The sequence below is a fragment of the Canis aureus genome, chromosome 1 (genome assembly GCF_053574225.1).
Source record: "Canis aureus isolate CA01 chromosome 1, VMU_Caureus_v.1.0, whole genome shotgun sequence".
In the NCBI taxonomy this organism is placed as follows: Eukaryota; Metazoa; Chordata; class Mammalia; order Carnivora; family Canidae; genus Canis; species Canis aureus.
The window spans coordinates 94588505-94609653 of NC_135611.1; the positions used below are offsets into that span (position 1 = coordinate 94588505).

Consider the following 21149-nt stretch of genomic DNA (forward strand, 5'->3'; position numbering starts at 1 on the left):
ACACCCCTGGATGCTCTGTGTATCAAAGTACCACCAGGAATGGGAAACCAAGTTCCACGTAAAATCCCACCAGGAGCTAACACAGGAGGAGCATGGCCCATACCCATACTTGGGGTGCTCAGCCACTGACGCTCCACCTTGTAAGAGCATATAACCAAGCTGGATGATACAACGTCCCAGGCAGAAGGAAATGGGTTTAACCAGAAGCAGTTCGGTCAGACTTCAGGACAGCACACTTATTACTGGTCTGTGGTGCGGACGAGACTTCAATGGGAATTTTCACTAACGGTCAATCTGTACAAACCACTTCTCATTGAGCCTGTGTGGCACCTCTGTGGTGTGCACACACATATCAGAAGTTCCAGCTCTACCAAAACCAGAAGTGTAATGAGCATATTCATCTGATACTCGCTTGGAAATGCCTTATAGTATAAATCAGAGGTTATGATTCTTTAAGATTTTTGCCTTTGTGAAAAGACAGAGGCAAATGGACTAGAGAAACTTAAGGCAGACTCCTATACCCAGGCCGGCACTGCAGATTTAGAGGAAAATACTTACTCTGACGTTTGGGCTGCAAGAACTTTTTGCCCAGGTACAACACAACAGCCATTACCACCATGTAGTTAATTATGGAGCCGACACGAGAGGGGTAGGCGATGACAAACAGGCCGAGCACGTCAAAGAAGACCATGTTCCCATGCCGATACTTAGAAGAAGAAGGCAACATATCAGACGTAGCTAGATACTTAAGAACTGCTAAGATGTTGTCACCTATTAAAGAACAGAAAGATAACGAAGTTGAATAAACTATGCACGGTGTGAGTAGGGACATGACAGGATGTAAACAGAGGAGCTTTCTAGGACCTCAATCCCTCACCATGGTTCTTACAAAATTTCTCAAAGGTCCAGGTACCCACTGTCTCCTCTTCACCCAGACAGACGCTCAGCCAACAGGCCTTCATCCTTTCCTCTTGGATGAGAACTAGTCTTCCCTCACTGCTGACAAACCCAAAGACAGTTTCTTTAACATCTACCTTAAAGACTACTCCAGGTATCCAAAATACAGTGCTGAGCTGAGAGACAAAACCTCTCGAGAAGCTCCCGGACACCCAACATTTGGATTAAGAATAAACAATGTCAATTATATCTCAATTTTAAAAAATTAATAGAGATAGGAGAGGCCCCTGGGACATCATGGGGGACCAGTGGGGTTTGAGAAGCCAGGGACACATTTCTAGCTAAATGCTCCTGGTCAAAGCACTTCTTTGCAGCCTGTTCATAGCAGAGGTGGCACGGGAGCCAGCGACAGTGGGGGAGCCCAGGCCACCAGAGCATTGGAGGTGAAAGCTCCGAGGAGACCTTCCAAATACAGAACAAGTCTGAACGAGGAGTCCTCAGCCAGGAAGCCAGGGAGTGGGAGAGTCCCTGGCAAGCAGAGCCTGGCACAGCAGAGGTCAGCACTGACCGCTGTGTCACCGACGGGCTGCAGGAGCCCTGCGAAGCCCTGCATGACTGGCTGTCCTCCTGCCACTCATCCCACCCTGACTTCTCTGCTTCCACTTAGACACCCACTGCCTTATTGTGGCATTTCTGTCACTGGCTTCTCCATCTGCCTTCAAATGTGTTTTCCCCAAAAGCTCAGGCTGAGTCCCCTGAGACCTTTGTTTCCCTCTTGCAAAGCCCCCTCCCATCCAAAGTGCTTCCATGGTTTGCCTTTGATGCCCACACCTGTATTCCCAATTCTGCCAAGAGCTCTAGCCCCACATCAGTACTTTCATCCTGCTGATTCCCAGGCTCCTCCGTCTATGGCTGACAGAGCTGGTGGACTCCTTCCCCTCCCCATGACTGCTCCGGGGGAGGTCACCCTTGCACATCCCCATCAGGGTCAATGGCACCATCTTTCCCCAGCTGGCCTTAGACTGTGTCTCTGCTGCCGGCCACAGGATTCATCCCTTCCTTCCAACTGGTCAGCTCTTGGACAAGTTCTATTCAGACTGTCTGACACTACTTACCCACAATCCACACATGTGTGCATGCACCAACACACATACACACCCCACCCATGCTCTGCTCTTGCCTGGAGCATCCTTTCTTCTGCACTGGGCCAAATCCTATCAACTCTTTCATTAAGGTACGTCATCAGACTCCCCGCCCCTGGCTACTCCAGACTTCTCTGGAAAGCATGTTAACCCCACTCACCTGCCCTCACCACCCAACCTGGACTGATGTAACTTTCTACACCTGGGCAAGCTGCCCAAACACTTGCCAGTGTCCCCTCCAATGTACGGCTTCCATTCCAGCTACACGCTCATTGCTCAGCAATCCTATCATTAATCCTGGGCCCGCTCTCTTTCCAATGCCTCACAGTGAACAGTCCTGTGTACTGAATTGTAACCTAGACTTCAGGGCTAAAGTTCAAGCCCTCTTCTGACTCCAAAGCCCCACCCAGCTTATGCACCCCACACACTGCCTCCCTAATGCACAGCCCACAGGATATTTATAGGTTTGTAGGTCAGCCCCAATAGGCCATCTTAACATAGATCAAAAGTCTACATTTGAATACCAACCTGCTCTCTGAATGGAATCTGTTAGAATTCTGTCCGCTGTGTCATATTTGGTGTGATAAATGTATCCATTCTCAATAAAAGCTAAGTCAATTCCTGAGACACACAGGAAAAACAGAAAATATCATTTTGCTTTAAAGAACCACCTTTCTTTAAGCCTATTTGCTTAATATATTAAATTCCTAAAAGACAAAATGTCAAAGCAGTGGCATGATTGCTTTGTCACATGAATGAATGAATGACAAAATTCTCTCTTCCAAATTCTTACAGAATCTATAGCTGTGGTACATAATGACTAAGGAAGTACATGTCAGGGAGACACTACAAGTCATGCCCCAAGGGGTAGGAACACGCTGCTGAGGAGGCCACCAGAACTTTGCCATCGACACTCCTGTCCCCCATCCTGCCACCGTGTGGGGCAAGATGGCATGTTCTAGAGTCAAGTGTTAAATTAGACCAAAGTTTAAAAGAAAAGGAAAACATCAGGAAATCAGTTTCAGTGAGTCAGAATACACAACTCTCACGTAGAAAACATGGTCTCAGGACATGCTGTTTGCTCATATCTTGTAAAAAAGTAAAACTTTCTTCTGGTTAATTGCTATTGCACCACAGCCCACAATAATCCACAAAATACCTGGAATGTTCCCAAAATCCCTATAGATGCGGAAGTCGGTATCTGAAGGAATTATTCCACTCTGAAAAACCTCCTGAGCCACCACAGAAGCAAACGGGTGTTTAGCAGCGGAAACATATGCCTGGACCAGCCACGGGTTTTCAGGACCTAGGAGGAAACACAAGGACATAGCACCAGGTAACATGGTGACACCCAAAACAGTCACCACGCAGTCAGGGTACACAGGTGGTTTGAGGACAGAGGTCCAGAGTTTGCTTTTTTCATCTATTTTTCTGTACTAACATTTCTCTGATAAATGGATATTAACTTTAAGAATGAGAACTCCCCTTTCAGGAAACAAAATTATTTTTAAGCACAAAATAACAATACTATAAAAAGTTTAAGATCAATAATGAAGAACTACCCAAAAGTCTGTCATTCCAAGACAGTTATTTTCATCTTTACATCTTCAGGTGTTTTATAAATGTACGGTGTGTGGACACAGCTGTAGTCACAGGGCATTCTGACTCTATGTTGTGCTTTAACACACCATTTTCCTAAGTTGCTAGATATTACAATGATCTTTCTAAGAACTACATAACTTTTCACCAAAAATGCCAGAAGTTCTGTATTATTGTTTATTTCTTATCATTAATAATTCTTCACTAACATCTTTTTTTTTTTAAAGATTATTTATTCATGAGAGATACAGAGAGAGAGAGGCAGAGACACAGAGGGAGAAGCAAGCTCCCCGCGGGGAGACCAATGTGGGACTCGATCCCAGGACCCTGGGATTATGGCAAAAGCCGAAGGCAGATGCTCAACCACTGAGCCCCCTAGATGCCCCACCCTCTATTCACTAACATCTTTATGCACACATGGCTTTGTGAAACAGGAGACTATCCTTTGGCAGAGTGTGATGAACTGTATCATGGGCCCCAGTCATTCACTGCCCCCCCCCCCCCCCATAACTCATGGCACCTCCCTGAGCAAGGAGCTCGTCCACTGCCTTGTCCCACTGGCTGAGATCGGCCTCGGGAATTGCCTCGGCCAACAGTCTGTGAATGGGAGACAGGAACGTGGACCAAGAACATGTTCAGGGTCCATCACAGTCCCTCCCTGCCTCTTAACTTGGGCCGGGAGGTTGATCCTTCCCTGACGGCAGCTTCTCCCTCAGCCCGGGTCTCAGAACGAATGACACAAAGGGAACAAAACCACTGTGAAACCTGCATGTAGTTAGTCAGAGACATAAATGTAACGTGAGAGAAATAAGCCTTTGCTGTTGTAATCCCGTGAGATTCAGAGACTGTTTCTTACCAAGAAATTTCACAAAAAGTTGACTGATGCGGTTAGATCACGTCATTGTATTTCAGGGAATCTAAGAATATTTTTATAGCCTTATAAACAATCAAATTTCTTTCCTGTTGAAATGATGACCATAAAAGATGGAGAAGGGATGAAGAAACACCTCAGAACAAAACACCCAGGTGACCAGACATGGATTTTAAAACCACAGCAAGAATTTTACCAAATAAGCCATAAAAACGGAAACCCTATAAAACCTGAGGGTAAGAACTTGAATGGATGGTTTACTCTGAGGTTAGACATAGCAGAAGAAAAGATTATAGAGCAGGTGGACTGGTGCACAGAGAGAAAAAGGGCATTAAATATAGAAATGTGTGTAAGAGAATATGGGGCACGGCAGTCCCACGAAAGAGGACACAGAATGGAGAAGCAGCAATGCTTTGAAGAGATAATGGCCAATAATTTTCCAAAATCACAGAAAATATCAAGCTATGAACTCAAAAAGCTCTACAAACCCCGAACAGGATAGAGACAAAGAAAATATACTTAGCACTAAGATCTTTGCTTGGGGAAACCACTATCCACTCAGAGGGCCAGGGCTTGACCAGGGAATGCTACTCCCAGATCTGGGGCTAGGAAAGTATGAGGGTAGTTGAACATCTCGTGCCAGGAGGTGAGAAGGTGCTCAGAGAAACCCATCAGAAAGACACAGGCACCAGTGACAGGGCCACCACTGGCCCAGCCAGAAACAATTCACACATCAGGATGATAGCAACAGAACATGCAAAACATATGACACACTGAAATAAACAAGGGAGAACAGAAAGCTTTCCTTCGAGCAGAATTCCAACTATCAGTTATGGGTGAAAGAGAGAGAGAGAACACCCAGCACCTGCCTAACATTACAGTAAAAATGCTTTGCATCCAGAATCATTGATGTCTGCCGAAACTAGGATCAAAGTCCCACAAGAAACAGGATGTGTCCTCAGTGTCAGAGTACCTATTACAGAGAGGAAAACAGTAAGTCCACAAAGTAGAAAAACCTGGCAAATACCATCATCAAATGACCAGAAGCTACCATCATCACCAGTGCTCAGATAGGACAAGCTTCCCGATGTGGCCAAGGAGGATACAGATGTGAATGAATGGCGGTGATTATCAAACTGTATGATGTCAAAATGCTGTTATTAAAATACTATTACAATTAGATGTTAATAACCAAAATTATACTATTAAAATATTATGAAAAGCAGGTGAAGCTAAACTAGAAAGGAGAGCATCATAAACAGCAGGTTAATAAACGGTCTCTCTGGGGCGAAAGGGAGGGAGCTGGATCTAAGAGTCTAGGTCCTTGCATCCACAGGGAGACAGAGGTATTCACCTTACCATGGTTAAGTTTTTCACTTTTCTACTTTTATGTGTGTGTTATATAATCACTGTGACAGGTTTATAATAAAACATGACAATCAAATGCTATTTGATCCTGGATTGGAACTCTGAATTAAAAAAACCCAGCTATATCATTATTGGAACAATTGGAAAAAATAAAAAACATTAGATCATAGTTTTATATTGTCATATTTTGTGAGCATCATATATGCACTGTTATGAAGAAATATATCCTTGTTCTTTATCTACCTAATTATGTTGAGATTATCGACTGTGATTTTTCCCCTTTATTATGCTACTATGGTAAAATACATACATATATTTTCATATATTAAACCATCTTCATTTAACCATTCATAGTTACAGGATATAAAATCCAAAAATCAGTTACGTTTCTATACACTAATAGTGAACTGTCAGAAAGAAAATTAAGAAAACAATTTCCATTTACAGATGTACCAAAAAAAAAAAAAAATACCTAGGAACAAACTTAAGCAAGGAGGTCAAAGACCTGTACTCTGAAAACTATAGGACACTTATGAGACAGAGTGAAGAAACAAATATATGGGAAGCTATTCCATGTTCATGGACTAAAAGAACCAATACTAAAAAAAAAAAAAAAAAAAAAAAATAAAAGAACCAATACTGTTAAAATGTACATACTACCCAAAACAATATACAGATTCAGTGCAATCCCTATCAAAAGTCCAACAGCATTTTTCACGAAATAGAACAATTCTATAATTTCTATGGAAGCACCAAAACAAAAACAAAAACAAACAAACAAACAAAAAAACACATATAGCCAAAGCAATCTTGAGAAAGACCAAAGCTGGAGACACCACACTTTTTTATTTCAGGCTATGCTACAAAGCTACAGTAATCAAAATAGTATGGGACCGGCATAAAAACAGATACACATCAATGGAATAGAATAGAGAGACCAGAAATAAGCCCACACCTACATGTTCAGTTAATTTATGTGAAGCCAAGAATTATATAATGTGAAAGGACAATCTCTTCAATAAATGGTGTTGGGAAAACTGGACAGCCACAATGCAAAAGAATGAAATTGGACCATTCTCTTATATCACACACAAAAATGAACTCGAATGTGTTAAAGATTTGAAAATACAAAACCAAGAAGAAAATGGGTGGTAATAACCTCCCAACATCAGTCTTGGCAATGATTTTTTTGGGTTTCACACCAAAAACAAAGGCAACAAAAGTTAAAACAAGTGGGAATACATCAAGCTGAAAAGCTTCTTCACAGCAAAGGAGACCATCAACAAAATTAAAAGATAACCTGTAGAATGGGAGAAGGTATTTGCAAATCATATATCTTATAAAGGGGTTGATATCCAAAGTATATAAAGACTCCTACAACTCAATAGCAAAAAAAGGGGGGGGGCAGGAGATTTGAATAGACATTTTTCCAAATAAGATGTCCAGATAAGTCAATGGGTATACAAAAAGATGCTCAACATCACTCATTCTCCAGGAAATGCAAATCGAAACCACAATGAGGTATCACTGCACACCTGTTAGAATGGCTTTTACCAAAAAGAAAAGAAGTAAGTGTTGGTGAGGATGTGGAGAAAGGGGAATGCAGACTGGAGCAGCCACTGTGAAAAGCAGTATGTACCCCATGTACACTGCAGCATTAGCCACAACAGCCAGGATATGGAAAATGTTCATCAGTGGATGAATGAATAAAAATGGTATATATACCACTGATGGTATACTGGAATATTGTTCCAATGGAATAATTATTCAGAGACACACACATGGAATCTTATTCACACACACAATAGAATATTATTTAGCCATATAAAAGAAGGAAATCTTGCCATTTGCCACAGCATTGACAGACCTTGGGGGTGTTATGCTAAATAAGTCATACAGAGAAAAGTAAATACCATTATGATCTCACTTATATGTTACATCTAAACAAAAGAAAACAAAAACTCATAGCTATAGAGAATGGACTGAGAGCTGCCAAAGGTGGGGGCTCAGGGGAGGAGGAACTGAAATGAGTGAAGGTGGTTGAAAGATACAAACTTGCAGTTAAAAGATAAGTCAGTCTTGGAGTGCCTGGCTGGCTCAATGGGTGGAGCATGCAACTCAAGTTCCAGCCTCATACTGGGTACAGGGACTACTTAAAACTAAAAAAAAAAAAAAAAAAAAAAAAATATATATATATATATATATATATATATATATATATATATATATATATATTTCAAGTCATAAAAAGAAGGAAGTACTCACTATGTGCTACAACATAGATGAACCTTAGAAAACATCGTATGTATTGAAAAAAGCCATATATATAAAAAGATAGATAGATCCGGGATGCAATGTACAGCATGGTGACTACAGTTAATAATATTGTACTATATACTAGAGAGTTGCTAAAAGAGTAGATCTTAAAAGTTCTCATCACAAGAAAAAATATTTTGTAACTGATGATGGATGTCAACTAGACTTACTGTGGTGATCATCTTGCAATATATATAAATACTGAATAGTTTTGCTGATACAGGGAAAAGAAACATCTTGTATTCCTGGAATATGCTCAACTCAGCTGGAAAATGTTCTTGTTTGTGTGTGTGTGTGTGTGTGTGTATACATACACATGTATTCTTTTGGGTGGATACCTAGGTCAAGTGGGTAAATTTATGTTTAAGTTTTTAAGAAACTGCCAAACTAAGTAGTAGTTAAGCTTCGTTTCAGAAGAAATATAAATTCAGAGAACAGTAAGAATTTTTTTTTAATTTTTATTTATTTATGATAGTCACACAGAGAGAGAGACAGAGAGAGAGGCAGAGACACAGGCAGAGGGAGAAGCAGGCTCCATGCACTGGGAGCCCGATGTGGGATTTGATCCCGGGTCTCCAGGATCGCGCCCTGGGCCAAAGGCAGGCGCTAAACCACTGCGCCACCCAGGGATCCCAACAGTAAGAATTTTTTAAATATTACTTTAGTTTTTAAATTTTTTAAACTTCAGATTTGCAGAAAGGAAGTAGAATGTAATACCCAGGGCTGATGGAACAGGCGGTGTCCTACACTGTTGGTGGAAGTGCAGATTGATGTTTTGGGGCAGTCTGGCAGTAGAGACCACTTTAAAAAACATGCAGACCCTTCTATCTGACAAGGCCACTTGTAGGAATTTATCCCGTAAAATAACTGCACATAGACGCATAGATCCGAGTACTGTGTAGTATACACACACACACACACACACACACACTTTGCTGGATTTAGTTGGCTAATATTTAGGATTTTCATATCTAGGTATGGCAGTTATCTACCAAAAGTATTTCCCAAAGCTGAACATATCCACGTTATAACTAATTCTACTTGAAGTGTGCATCACATACATGAGTCCCATTTATGAGACTGTTCATAACAGCACCCTTCATAAGAGCCAAAACCTACAATCTGATATCACCGGTAGAATGGATATTCTTGTCAATGGAATAGTATTCAGCAATAAAAAAAAAAAAAAGAACGAAGTCTGCTAAACACAAGACAGATGAGTCTTACAGACTTGATACTAGGTAAAAAAGAAGCCATAAAAAAAAAAAAAAAAAGAAGCCATACATAAAAGAAAACACAGTGTGGGAGTCAATTATAGAAAGTTCAAATACAAGCAAAATTAAATCTGCCAAGACAAAGGTCAGAATAGCAGGAATCACAGGGGAGGATCTTGGAGTGCAGTTCAATACTCTCAGTCTCGATCTGGGTTCTGGTTACATGATTATATTCAATTTGCAAAAATTCATCAGGCTGAACATGCAGATCTGTGTGCATTTCTTTCACAATTCATGAAAGAGGAAATAAAGACACTTAAAATGTTAGTACTTGTGAAAAAGGTAAGACCCATCAGCAAGAAAGAAATTGACGGTTTGTAAATATTCACCACCCGGTCTTTAACCCCCATAGAGATCCGACTACTGTGTGCCTACGCTCCAGCCCCGCCCCAACTGGCACTGACCTCCCCCTCAGGCCTACAGGTCAAGTTCCCATACAAAAAGGAAGTCTCAGGAGACTGGGATGGGCAAGTCGGTCAGCTCCTGAGTGAGCTACTCCCTGTAACATGAACGAAGCAAAAGGAACTCTTACAGGAGAAATTATAGAACTGAGGGGTTTTACTCTGTGGTTATGAATCATAAGAAGTAGATACAAACACTATCCCATTTTTACAGATGAAGAACCAAAGCATGCAGATCTGTGACTTGTTCAAGGGTGCTTGCTACAGGTGCATCCTATGGCTGGGATCTGAACTTGCCTTCTGGCTGGAGCCTGTGCTGGATGCTATGGGAGCCAACTAAGACAAGCAATTCCACTCCTGAGGAGTTTTGCAATAGCTGGGAACAGAAAAATGAGCAGTGGTTGGATGAGGGGAGAAATGTTTAGGTCACCATTAATATAACTGGTCTCCTGTGCATGGACCTAGAAGGCATTCTCAAGTTTTTAGTCTTATAAAAAAAACCGAGAAGACTATACAGTACTCGGATCTATGCATCTATGTGCATTTTTACGGGATAAATTCCTACAAGTGGTCTTGTCAGATAGAAGGGTCTGCATGTTTTCTAAAGTGGTCTCTACTGCCAGACTGCCCCAAAACATCAATCTGCACTTCCACCAACAGTGTAGGACACTGCCTGTTCCATCAGCCCTGGGTATTACATTCTACTTCCTTTCTGCAAATCTAAAGTTTAAAAAATTCAAAAACTAAAGTAATATTTAAAAAATTCTTACTGTTCTCTGAATTTATATTTCTTCTGAAACGAAGCTTTACTACTTAGTTTGGCATTTCTTAAAAACTTAAATTTACCCACTTGACCTAGGTATCCACCCAAAAGAAAACATACATCCACACAAAGACTTATTACAGACAAACGTTCACAGCAGCATTATTCCTGATAGCCTGAAAGTGGAATCAATCCAAATGTCCATCACCTGATGAATGGATCAACAAAATGCATGCTATCCACACAAGAGAACATAATTCAAGTTATAAAAAGAAGGAAGTACTCACATGTGCTACAACATAGATGAACCTTAGAAAACATCATATGTATTGAAAAAAGCCAGACTATTGAGTGTGGGGCCTCTCTGTAGGGTAATGAGAAGATTCTAGAGTTGACTGCAGTGATGACTGCTCAACTTTGTGAAGAGATCTAAAAACCACTGAGTTTTACTTTAAATGAGTGAATTATAAGGTATGCGGCTTACTCCTCAATAGAGCTGTAGTTTTAAACGAATGCAATCTCAAGCAGGTTATAAAACAGCAAATGGCACAGGATCCCATTTTCCTAAGATATATTAACTTACTATATTAATGTGTGTGTATAGAAAAAATTCCAGAAGAATACGGACTAAATTGTGAAACTGGTTTGCTCTGGGGTAGGACACGGGGCACGATATTTTTCACAAGAGAAAAAAAAACAATTCTGTGATTCCTCTGCTTTTGGGCTTCTACTTGAGATTGGCAGTATCTGAATTTTTCATAGGGGACATTTATTACTGGTTTAATCTGATTAAATTTTTAAATAATGGATTTTACAACACTTCAACTTATTAAAGCAGCCTTACTAGGTCATGACATAAATCACTAGTCTGATAAAGTTAAGTCATTCTTTCATGCACTCTGGCTCTTTCCAGAACGAGGTAGTGATGATTATTCCAGTCACTAAAAACCCCCTGAATGAAAGTCTCTCTCTGAAGGGACAATGGACACTAGTGAGTACAAACTGTTTTAACCAAAACGTTTCCAGGACAGGACAAGTGCCTGTCGAAGCAGCTGAGGACGGGGCAACCTCGCAGGACTCCACATCCTGGAGGCTTTAGCCTTGCCCTGGGAAAGCCATCACTGCAAAGAAGCCAGGCTTCTGTGGGCAGTGGCCCATGGAAGGGAGATCCCAAGAGCTGCTAGAATGTCAGCACGCCCGGAAAGCAGCTCAGCTGCCAGCAGCAGCTACCAAAACCTAAAGGGAGAACTAGGCATAAAAACTCGGGGTGGGAGTGGGGGGGAGGGTGGATATTCTCTCCAAATCTTCTGCAGGATGTCCCTCCAGACAAAATCAGTTTTGAAGGGTGAAGAATTTATTTTCCAATGAGTGAAACTTTTTAAATTGTACATACAGTTTATCCTTGAACAACATGACTTTGAACTGTGCTGGTCCACTCATATGTGATTTTTTGTAATAAATATGTATAATACTGTGTCTTTTCTCCTATGATTTTCCTGACAACGTTTTCTCTAGCTCACTCTATTGTAAGAACACAACATGCAACACACACAACATACAATATATGTTAATTGACTATTCGTTATCAGTAAGGCTCCGGTGTACAGCAGACTACTTAGTAATTAGGTTTTTGGGGGAATCAAGAGTTACACACAGATTTTCAACCATTCCGGGGATCAGCACCTCTACCCACCCCATTGTTCAAGGGGCAACTTTATATTGCTAATTAGTAACAAGTCTGTTCTTTGCTTTTACTATGAATCAAATACAATGCCAAAATTTAAACAACACAGAAAACCATAAAGAATGTAAGTAAAGCAGTAATGACCATTCTGGTTTTAAATTATGGAGCAATGGAGAGTTCAAATTGGCTTTTCACATTTGGCCCCATCCTCCACTCGTGTCACCCACCACGTAACACTCACCAGCCAGCAGGGACCGCTACTGTAGTTTAAATCTTTCCAGATAATACAATTACATCCAAAATGTATGCAAGTATATGATTTTTATGTAAAACTATCTATATTTAGTAAAAACACCATGGACTGTAGGTTAGTCACACCTAGCAAAAGTGGGCACTCAATAAATGTAAATGAAGAAATTAACTTGGATCTAGATCTAACTAGTCCTCTCTGGACTACATATGAATAAAATACATTAATATGTATGCACAGGATACATATGTGTTAATATAGATGCACAGAATAAATTCAGGAAAGGTACAGTCCAAACCTTAGGCCTGGTTTTGATCTGGGTCCTAGGAGTGCAGGAGTCAGTGCTAACAACTGAGAATTTAACAGAGTACAGGCCCAGGAGAGAAAAGATAGAGACACACTCCTGCCCACGTGGAGCCCTGACATTTTCACTGGAGGATAGATGCAGTGTAAGTAACAGATGCGACAGTAAGCTCTGCTTACAGAATTTCCTTTTGCTCCTTGTTGCGGTTGTTCAACATGTAACCCTCCTATCCTGACAGAACCCAAGAATAGGAGGGCCACGGACAATAGCGAGGCCCCTACTGAGCCCCACAGATATCAGAACCAGCTTCTCCTGAGTTAGGTGAGGCATTAGAGCAAACAGAAACATCTGAGAGTTAGAAAGGAGCACATTCTCATCTCACGACCTTGAGATTCTCAGAGGTTAGCTGATGTAAAAAACATATGCCCATTTTGAAGGGTAAACGTCTAAAATAAGTTGGATGGAGAATATTAAAACACAGCACCATTTAGGTGATATACACAGACATAATTAGCACTTAGCACATCTTAACTGATACCGGGTATTTAAAGGGCACTAGAGAGCTCCTCTATCAGCTTACTCACTTCTCCTGGCCCATCTCCAGCACCCCCATTACAGAACTTCTACTGAATGCTGTGTGTCTGGCTAAAGTGCACTATCCAAATTTCTAACACACCAGGGAAAATGGTGTGGAACTTCCCACAGCAGAATTTAAGAAGCCCAGAACTGCAAATTCTGTTAAGAAACATGACAAATGATCCTTACTAACTTAATGGGTGCTATCCCTAAAACCTATCAACTGGTCATCCTTAGGAAAGCTTACTCATAAAATAAAAAAATATTTCCCTGGTTGATGAAGTATTACTGAATTCCATGACACTCAGCTCGGGGATCATTTTAAAGCCTTTAACCACAGGCGTATTTTCTCATTTTAATTCATTACATGGTTGTCATTTAATATTATTTATATCATAATCACCTGTAAATGATAAAACAAAGTCCACCACTTATAGGACAATTGGGTTAGTGGTTATGAACATGGGCTGCAAGCCTGTACCACCCAGGGTCCATCCCACTGCAACTTTTACCAACTGTGAAAACTTACGGATGTTGAAACATCTCCTGGCTCGGTTTTCTTATGTGCAAAATGGTGGTCATGACAGGACTCACTCCTCAGGTTGTTCTGAGGACTCAGTGACTTAACATACGATCAACGCTTTGAACAACACTTAGCCCATAGCGCTACGCAAGTTATTAGGTGCTGTTAATATTATCGTGTTAAAAACCCCAACAATGACAAAGTAAAACTATCACATGCTTTACAAAGAATGTTTGTTTCATCAGAGATCGCTTGAGTCCGAAAAGCTTCCAATTTTATAAAAATAAGAATGGCATTAAAGTATACAATGCAACTGCACTGAAATGTAAAATACAACTTCACATACCTGTTTGGAACACAAGTTCTTTCCCTCCCACACCCGCTGCCTCCAAGTTAATAAATGCACGAATCAAGCTGGCCCAGGGGTGCTGAGTTATGAAACCATGACTGGCCTGGGTAAGAAGGAAGTAAAACAAATATAGATTAAACCCTCTTAAATGATCAAAGTCTTTATTTTGCTTATTTTAAAGACAGAATGTCTGTGTTGATAAGGGGGAAGAATAAAAAAATTATCATTTTCAAAGGTAATTTTCAAAGGGAATGTCTAAAGACATCTATCCGTTTCTCTACGCATAATGGCTGTATGTGGTTTGCTGAGTGGAAAGTCACCATCACAGAAGGCAGCCTGATTTCCATGAGTGCTGCCAAACAATATCCTCAGTAAGTGTGAGGCTAAGCCAACGGAACAGAGGAGAAAGGACAATCCTCGTGCTCGGGTATTCATGCTGTGTGCCAGCTGCAAAACATCTCTGCAACTCCAGTGTCCCAGAAAACCCGAGATGGTTAGTTATGCTATCACAATGCCCTTTTATGAATCAAACACTGACAAGATGGTCTGTTCTGAGTTTTCAAATACTGAACATGGGTACACAGCGGTTGTGGAAGTTTTGAAGTACTGCCAGATACAATATTATCGTTTTAGGATACCGCAAATGAATAATCAAAATGCTTAAGCATTAGCTATTATTACTGTTCTCATTATTACATAAATCTAGTATTTAAAAAGAGCAAAATCTCACTTGTAGGACATTTTCCTCAGCACCATTAAAGAGAAATATGACAGCATGATGTAAGGCTTCTGAAGACGTTGACAAGACACGAAGAACTTCCAGCATCACTGAGCAGCTAACGGCATCATCACTGGCACCTTTAAATCAGAAAGAGAGTTTGGTCCTCAGATCTTAAAATTTTTACAGAATGAAGGGGCCCCTGGGTGGCTCAGTCAGTAAAGTGTCTGCCTTCAGCTCAGGTCATGATCTCAGGGTTCTGGGATAGAGCCCCACGTTGGACTCCCTGCTCAGCGGGGAGTCTGCTTCTCTCTCTCCCTCTGCCTCTCCCACTGCTCATGCCTATTCTTTCTTCTCAAATAAATGAATAAAATCTTGGGGGGAAAAAACTTTTTACAGGATGAACTGTCATGGCTAGGAAGGGGGTTTTCGTATCAGTTGGTTAAGTCTGACTATTGCTCTCAGCTCAGGCGTCCATCTCAGAGTTTGAGCCTTGTGTTGGGTTCCACGCTGGGCATGGAGCCTACTTTAAAAAAAAAAAAAAAGAAAAAGAAAAAAAAGCAGCCTTGTGGCTCCAGGACCAGAAGCATAGCTCTGTCACCATCAGCTGACAAGGGCAGCCACCAGTGATGTCTCACTCCATGAAGGCTAGGATCCTCGTCTGGCTCCCCTGTCTGGCTCCCCTTCAGACTTCTGTAGAACTGTGCCTAGTCATGAGCAGTCACTCAACTCACATGTCTGTTCAATCAGCAACTAGGTGGACCTCAATTAATACTGAAAAGTGGCATTCTCATCAATTCCAGGCAATCTGCTCCATTCTCTCTCCTCATTCCACATCTTTTGTAATATTCTCATTTTTGGTGTTCTAGCTTGCTACATCATCTCCCACTGCCACTGAGCCTTTCCTACTCCTTGTCCTACCAGAATCATAAAGCTGCACATCACTCCACATTTACAGAGGGGACTGTCTCGGTGGGGCAGCATTTTTTTTTTTAAAGATTATGTGATGAAAGGGGTCATGTAATGAACAAGTCAAACACAACATCAGGGATGCCTGGATGGCTCAGCAGTTGAGTATCTGCTTTTGGCTCAGGTTGTAATCCCTCAGTCCCGGGATCGAGTCCCACATTGGGCTCCCTGCATGGGGCCTGCTTCTCCCTCTGCCTATGTCTCTGCGTGTCTCTCATAAATAAATAAATAAAATCTTAAAAAGAAACAAAAACAACAATATCAAATCTAAGACAACACAAGAATGGAGACCGATGACCTAAACAGCATCCCTGTTCCCAGCAGTGAGAAAGCAGAGGCGCTCATCAAATGACTTCACTTCTTGATTCAGAAGGTTCGTATATTTATTAAAGGTGATTATAAAGAGGACTTTAATACCTTGATTTCTTAAAAGCACCATAAAAGATAAAGGAACTGACTAGACATTTGATGATATTAAAGAATTCTTATTAAGTTTTTTAGATGAGGGAATTTATGGTGTTATAAGTGTACCCAGAGAGAATCCTTATCTTTCCATGATATAGACCCAAAATACGGAGAAATAAGTATGGCTGAGACTGGATTCAAAATAACCGGGTGTGTGTGTGGGGGGGGGGGTGTGTGAGATGTGGGAACAAGATCGGACTTTAGAAGTTAGGTGAATAATTCTGCTTTTGTACAATCTGAAATCTTCCATTCTAAAAAGTTTCAAGTGTAAGTAAAGCAGCTAAGGTGTAGTAATAACCCAGGCAACAGCATCTCTGGGCTTACGCGCTGGAACGCAGAGTGCTACAGAATTCAGTGTGGGTTTCAGAGCAAGAAAGACCTGCAAGTAAATTCCAGCTGTTATGTACCCTACGACTTCTGGTCTGGAAGACAAGGCCCGTGAGAGTTACCTCACAGGTGTGTTAGGAGGATTACAAGACAGCGTGGTCCATGTCCAGCGTTAATTGTTCCTTCTCTTTACAAATTAAAGAAAGCCTCTGCAACCAACTAAAATGCTTGTTTTGGGCACTGCTAATTCCAGACCCCCCTTCCTACTCAAGAAGAAACTATTTATTAGCTATCTTTGTCTTGGTGTTATCACTAGATTTTAATCAAAGTGAAAAAAGTCATCATTATCTAATTACTATCAAGCAGAACCTCTACATAACTATCAGTAAAAAGGCACACCTTCTGGCAACCAAAGGAAATGACTGTTTTTTTTTAACTTTTGAGACTCTGAGCTACCTTAAACATCAACAGCAAACAATAAAGTATTTGTTCAAAGTGAGAGAAAGGAAAAGTGAAAGAAATATATCTGGGGCTGATTAAAAAGTTAATATGTCTATTTATGTTCCTTTATTTTAATGGCTCTGGCATCTGAAAACAGGACTAGCGAAGTGAAGCATTAAATACCGGTTTTTTGTTTGTTTGTTTTTGAGAGAGAGAGAGGTGGGGAGAGAGAGAGGGAGAGGGAGAATCCCAAGCGGGCTCCAATCCCAATGCCCAGGGCTGAGCTTGACAAGGGGCTCCATCTCATGACCCTGAGATCATGACCTGAGCTGAATCAAAAGTGAGATGCCAGACTGACTTGAGTCATCCTGGGGCCTCAGGATAAATACCTTTCCGAAAGGGATGGGAAGTGAGAGGACAGCATCTCTAAGGGCGGGTGGTAAACCGACATCACTTTCCAGTCAGAATTAACCCTGAAATTGAAACCACCACTGAGATAACTCACGGCCTCTTCTACCAACAACCTGAAGCCATGCAGCATACCCAAGAAGACACTTCAGGCCTTTCTGTGGGTAATATTATTCCAAAGTGTTATCAGTTCCTAAAGTTCAAGATACACTGCTGAGAAGAACTCAAAACTAAAAATATCTCCATGTCTCATTTAGTTCATCCACTAAAAAGACATAGGTGATAGTCTATTTAGTGACTGTGTTTTTTCAGCTATTTTTATTTATTTTCAACTATTTTTAATGATGTATAATTGACAGAAATTTCCTTGAAATCATTGGCTAGGTATTCTTATGAAATCTTAATTAAAAATGGGTTCCAACAACCCACAAAATCGCCATCCTTTCCTTCCTGGCCTCTGTGTATGTGATTTCTAACATCTGGCACTATGTTTCTGATACTTGCATACACGTCTTTCTTCTATAACGCTCTTAAAGAACCATGGTGTTAATCTATCCCATGCAAGAATTTAAGCATTATAATAGGGGGACATTTACTCTACAGCTTTGAAACAGGCATAAAAGACTGGTTTCCCTAAGCACACACAAAGGTATTTCTGACTTTATAAAACAGATGTTTGTATACAGATACTTGAAAAAGCAGTTGCAAAATGCTTGCAATCACCAAGCTTTTTGATTAAAGATATCCTGATATGAATCATTTTATTAAACTTTTTCTCTTTTGCATAATTCTAGATATTCATATGAACCTGCTATAAGTTCAAGCACTCCAGAATATTAGTCAAATAGCCAAAAAAAAAAAAAAAAAAAAGTTTTTCATGCCCAAAAGTACTATCTCGTTTAAACAGATCAGAAACTGAGCAAAGAAGAGTTTACATAGTTTGCCAAAAAGAACATTAACTACAAACTAATAATATCTTTCCTTTGAAATGCAGCTCAAAGAACTGCCCGGCCAGGAACCCCAGCATCTGGTGACACCTTTGTCTCTCTGATCAGCTAAGTTTACTCCTGTGACAAAAGATAGGGGTGAACAGATGCTACCTCAGCAACTCCATCTCTAAAATGCTATGATTCCACTATAAAATGTTGTTTTCTATTCGTCCCTATTTAAAAATCTAACTATGGAAAACATCTCTTTCATGAATCTTATTTTTAAAAATGTAAGTCCACGTGAGGGAATTCTCATTCCTTCTACAAGTATTCATTGTGTCAGGCACCATCCTAAACATCAAACGTTCTATCTTGTTGAAGTATTTTCACAGCAAGATTAATGGATTAATAAGATATTCTCAGATTATGGCATTCCTAGTAAACCAAAACTCTTCCCTGACAGACCGACAGACACTGGTAGGAGGGCTGCCCTCCAATCCCTGCATCCCTTGAAGGCAAAAAACTGTCCCTTCATCCCAAATCCCCAACCCTCATACAACACCTAAGCTAAGTGAACATTCACGTGATGGAACCCAACCCCAGGTTTGGGGACACATGGCTGGCAACACTGATAAAGCAGCCATGATCTCCCAGAAACACTCCAAGTCCTGTCACTGGGCTGCTGGCTCTGACGTTCACAAAAATAAAGCACTCAAGCACTTGAGAGAATAGTGAGGGATTTGGATCTCAAACTCAATGATACTATTCAAATGATCTTGAACAACTGCCCAAGCAGCTTGGAGTTATTAAGCTATCTGAGCTTATTGAGGTATAACTCCACAGAACTAAAAGTCAGGTCCATACCTGGTGAGTTTGCCACAGAGTCAAAATGACAGTTGGCCAGGACAGCGTGCTGGGCCCCATCCCTGGGCTCCAACTTCACCACGACATTGGTGATGTTGTCATAGTAACTTGTGAAACCTCCCAAGAAGTCAATACTAAAGGAGCCGGTAGGCCGTTGCACGTCTACTGAAATCCTGTGAAGGCTGTTGCTCTGAACTTCAATCAGTTTAATCTGTTCCAAGAGGTAACGGACCGTCACAATTTCATTTTCTGGACTTCCTGTGGTCCTCGGGCCAATGGATGTTATGTGTTCAAGATAATCCCTGGAAGCAACCAAAAGAATAACACTGACAAGGAGCATGAGGCTTAGAATGAGCACTTAACCCAGGACTTTTCCTGTGTGCCCTCCCACGCCCCTGTGAAAACCAGTTCTTTGACTTCTCACACGAAAAAAAGGCCGACTTTAATTATTTCAGGTACCCTATGAAAATCCCTTGTCAGGTCCCATCGTTTTGTCTCCCATGAGTTCCTCCCTTCAGTTTTCTCCACCCACCCACCACTCTCAAGTTCTTCATATCCCCCAATCAAAGCAATACAACGACCAAGGATTCTATTCTAAACATATGACTGCTGAACGCTGGCCAGACCCAATCCAACTCTTGAAGGTTACTGATCTTTTTTTTTAATATAGATTTTTATCCCATTTATTCGAGAGAGGCAGAGACAGAGGTGGAACCAGGCTCCTGCGGGGAGCCGGAGGCAGAACTCGATCCCAGGACCCGGGGATCACCACCTGATCCTGAGCAGACAGACGCTCAACCACGAAGCTGCACAGGTGCCTCAAGGTTACTGATTCTAAGCAGCAGAAGCCAATGAGCAAAGACAATTTAGTCCAGAGATAAAATAAGCAAAACAAAACAAAAAACCCTTTCCACTGCTGAGAATGGACTCAGCCCTCTCCCTGCACACTGGGCCTAATAACTTCAATTTGGGCCAAAGCCAACCCTACCCCTAAAACAAACAAACAAAAATGTGTTGTCTTTTCACTGCATTCCAAGTGGGCAAAAAAAGAAAAAAAAAGGGGAGTGGAGGAGAGGTGTGTTCCAGAAAGCCCTTAGGAAAATAAGCTTCCAGCACTTTGTAGTCGGCAGCTTTTAAAACACAGCGGCTGTTGAAAACTCTGCTAAGCTTACGATTGTAGGCGCTTTGACAGAGCTTTGCTAGCTCGCTCAAAGGTCCCTTCATCTTCAACTTAAGAAAGAAACAACCAAATCTTACACACCAGGGGCCCAAGGACAAGCCCCGGGAATCCGAGAACCGCCCGAAATTGTAAAATTCTGAATGCGCATTCTTTCACAAGTGCCTCAAAGCCTTGCAGGGGCGAGGCCTGTGACCCTCAAGAGGTGAAGGGCTCTGCATTACGCCGCCCCCCCCCCCGTGATCACCTCCCCCACCCCTACCTCCACCCCCACCCCCACCCCGAATCTATAAAGCGGCCTCGGTACACAAGCGTGTCTCCCCGTCTCCTGTGCGAAGCCGGAGGGCCGACAGAAGGTGGAAGTTGCTCCAGAGGAGGGGGGGGCACGACTGCCCGGCCCCCACGTGCAACCGGGGCAGCACCGCGGCCGACGAGCAAGCCCAGCCCGCGCCCCTGCCCTTGCCCCGGCCCCTCCCCCGCCCGCTGCACGCGCCCCGTAAACCCGGGCTCCGGGCCCCCCGCCCCCCTCCACGT

At 41.7% G+C, this 21149-nt stretch overlaps 1 protein-coding gene across 2 annotated transcripts in view; it reads right to left on the reverse strand.

Moving 5' to 3' along the window:
* The window catches only part of ERMP1 (endoplasmic reticulum metallopeptidase 1), a 40721-nt gene that overhangs the window by 19089 nt on the left and 483 nt on the right, over positions 1-21149 (reverse strand). For both annotated transcript variants that reach the window (XM_077909656.1, XM_077909657.1), the window contains exons 2-7: positions 19439-19740; positions 15048-15175; positions 14315-14420; positions 3199-3345; positions 2568-2660; positions 559-771 (exon numbers count right to left, since the gene is read on the reverse strand). In XM_077909656.1, the coding sequence (XP_077765782.1) occupies positions 559-771; positions 2568-2660; positions 3199-3345; positions 14315-14420; positions 15048-15175; positions 19439-19740 (989 nt within the window). The remainder of the gene's footprint in view (positions 1-558; positions 772-2567; positions 2661-3198; positions 3346-14314; positions 14421-15047; positions 15176-19438; positions 19741-21149) is intronic.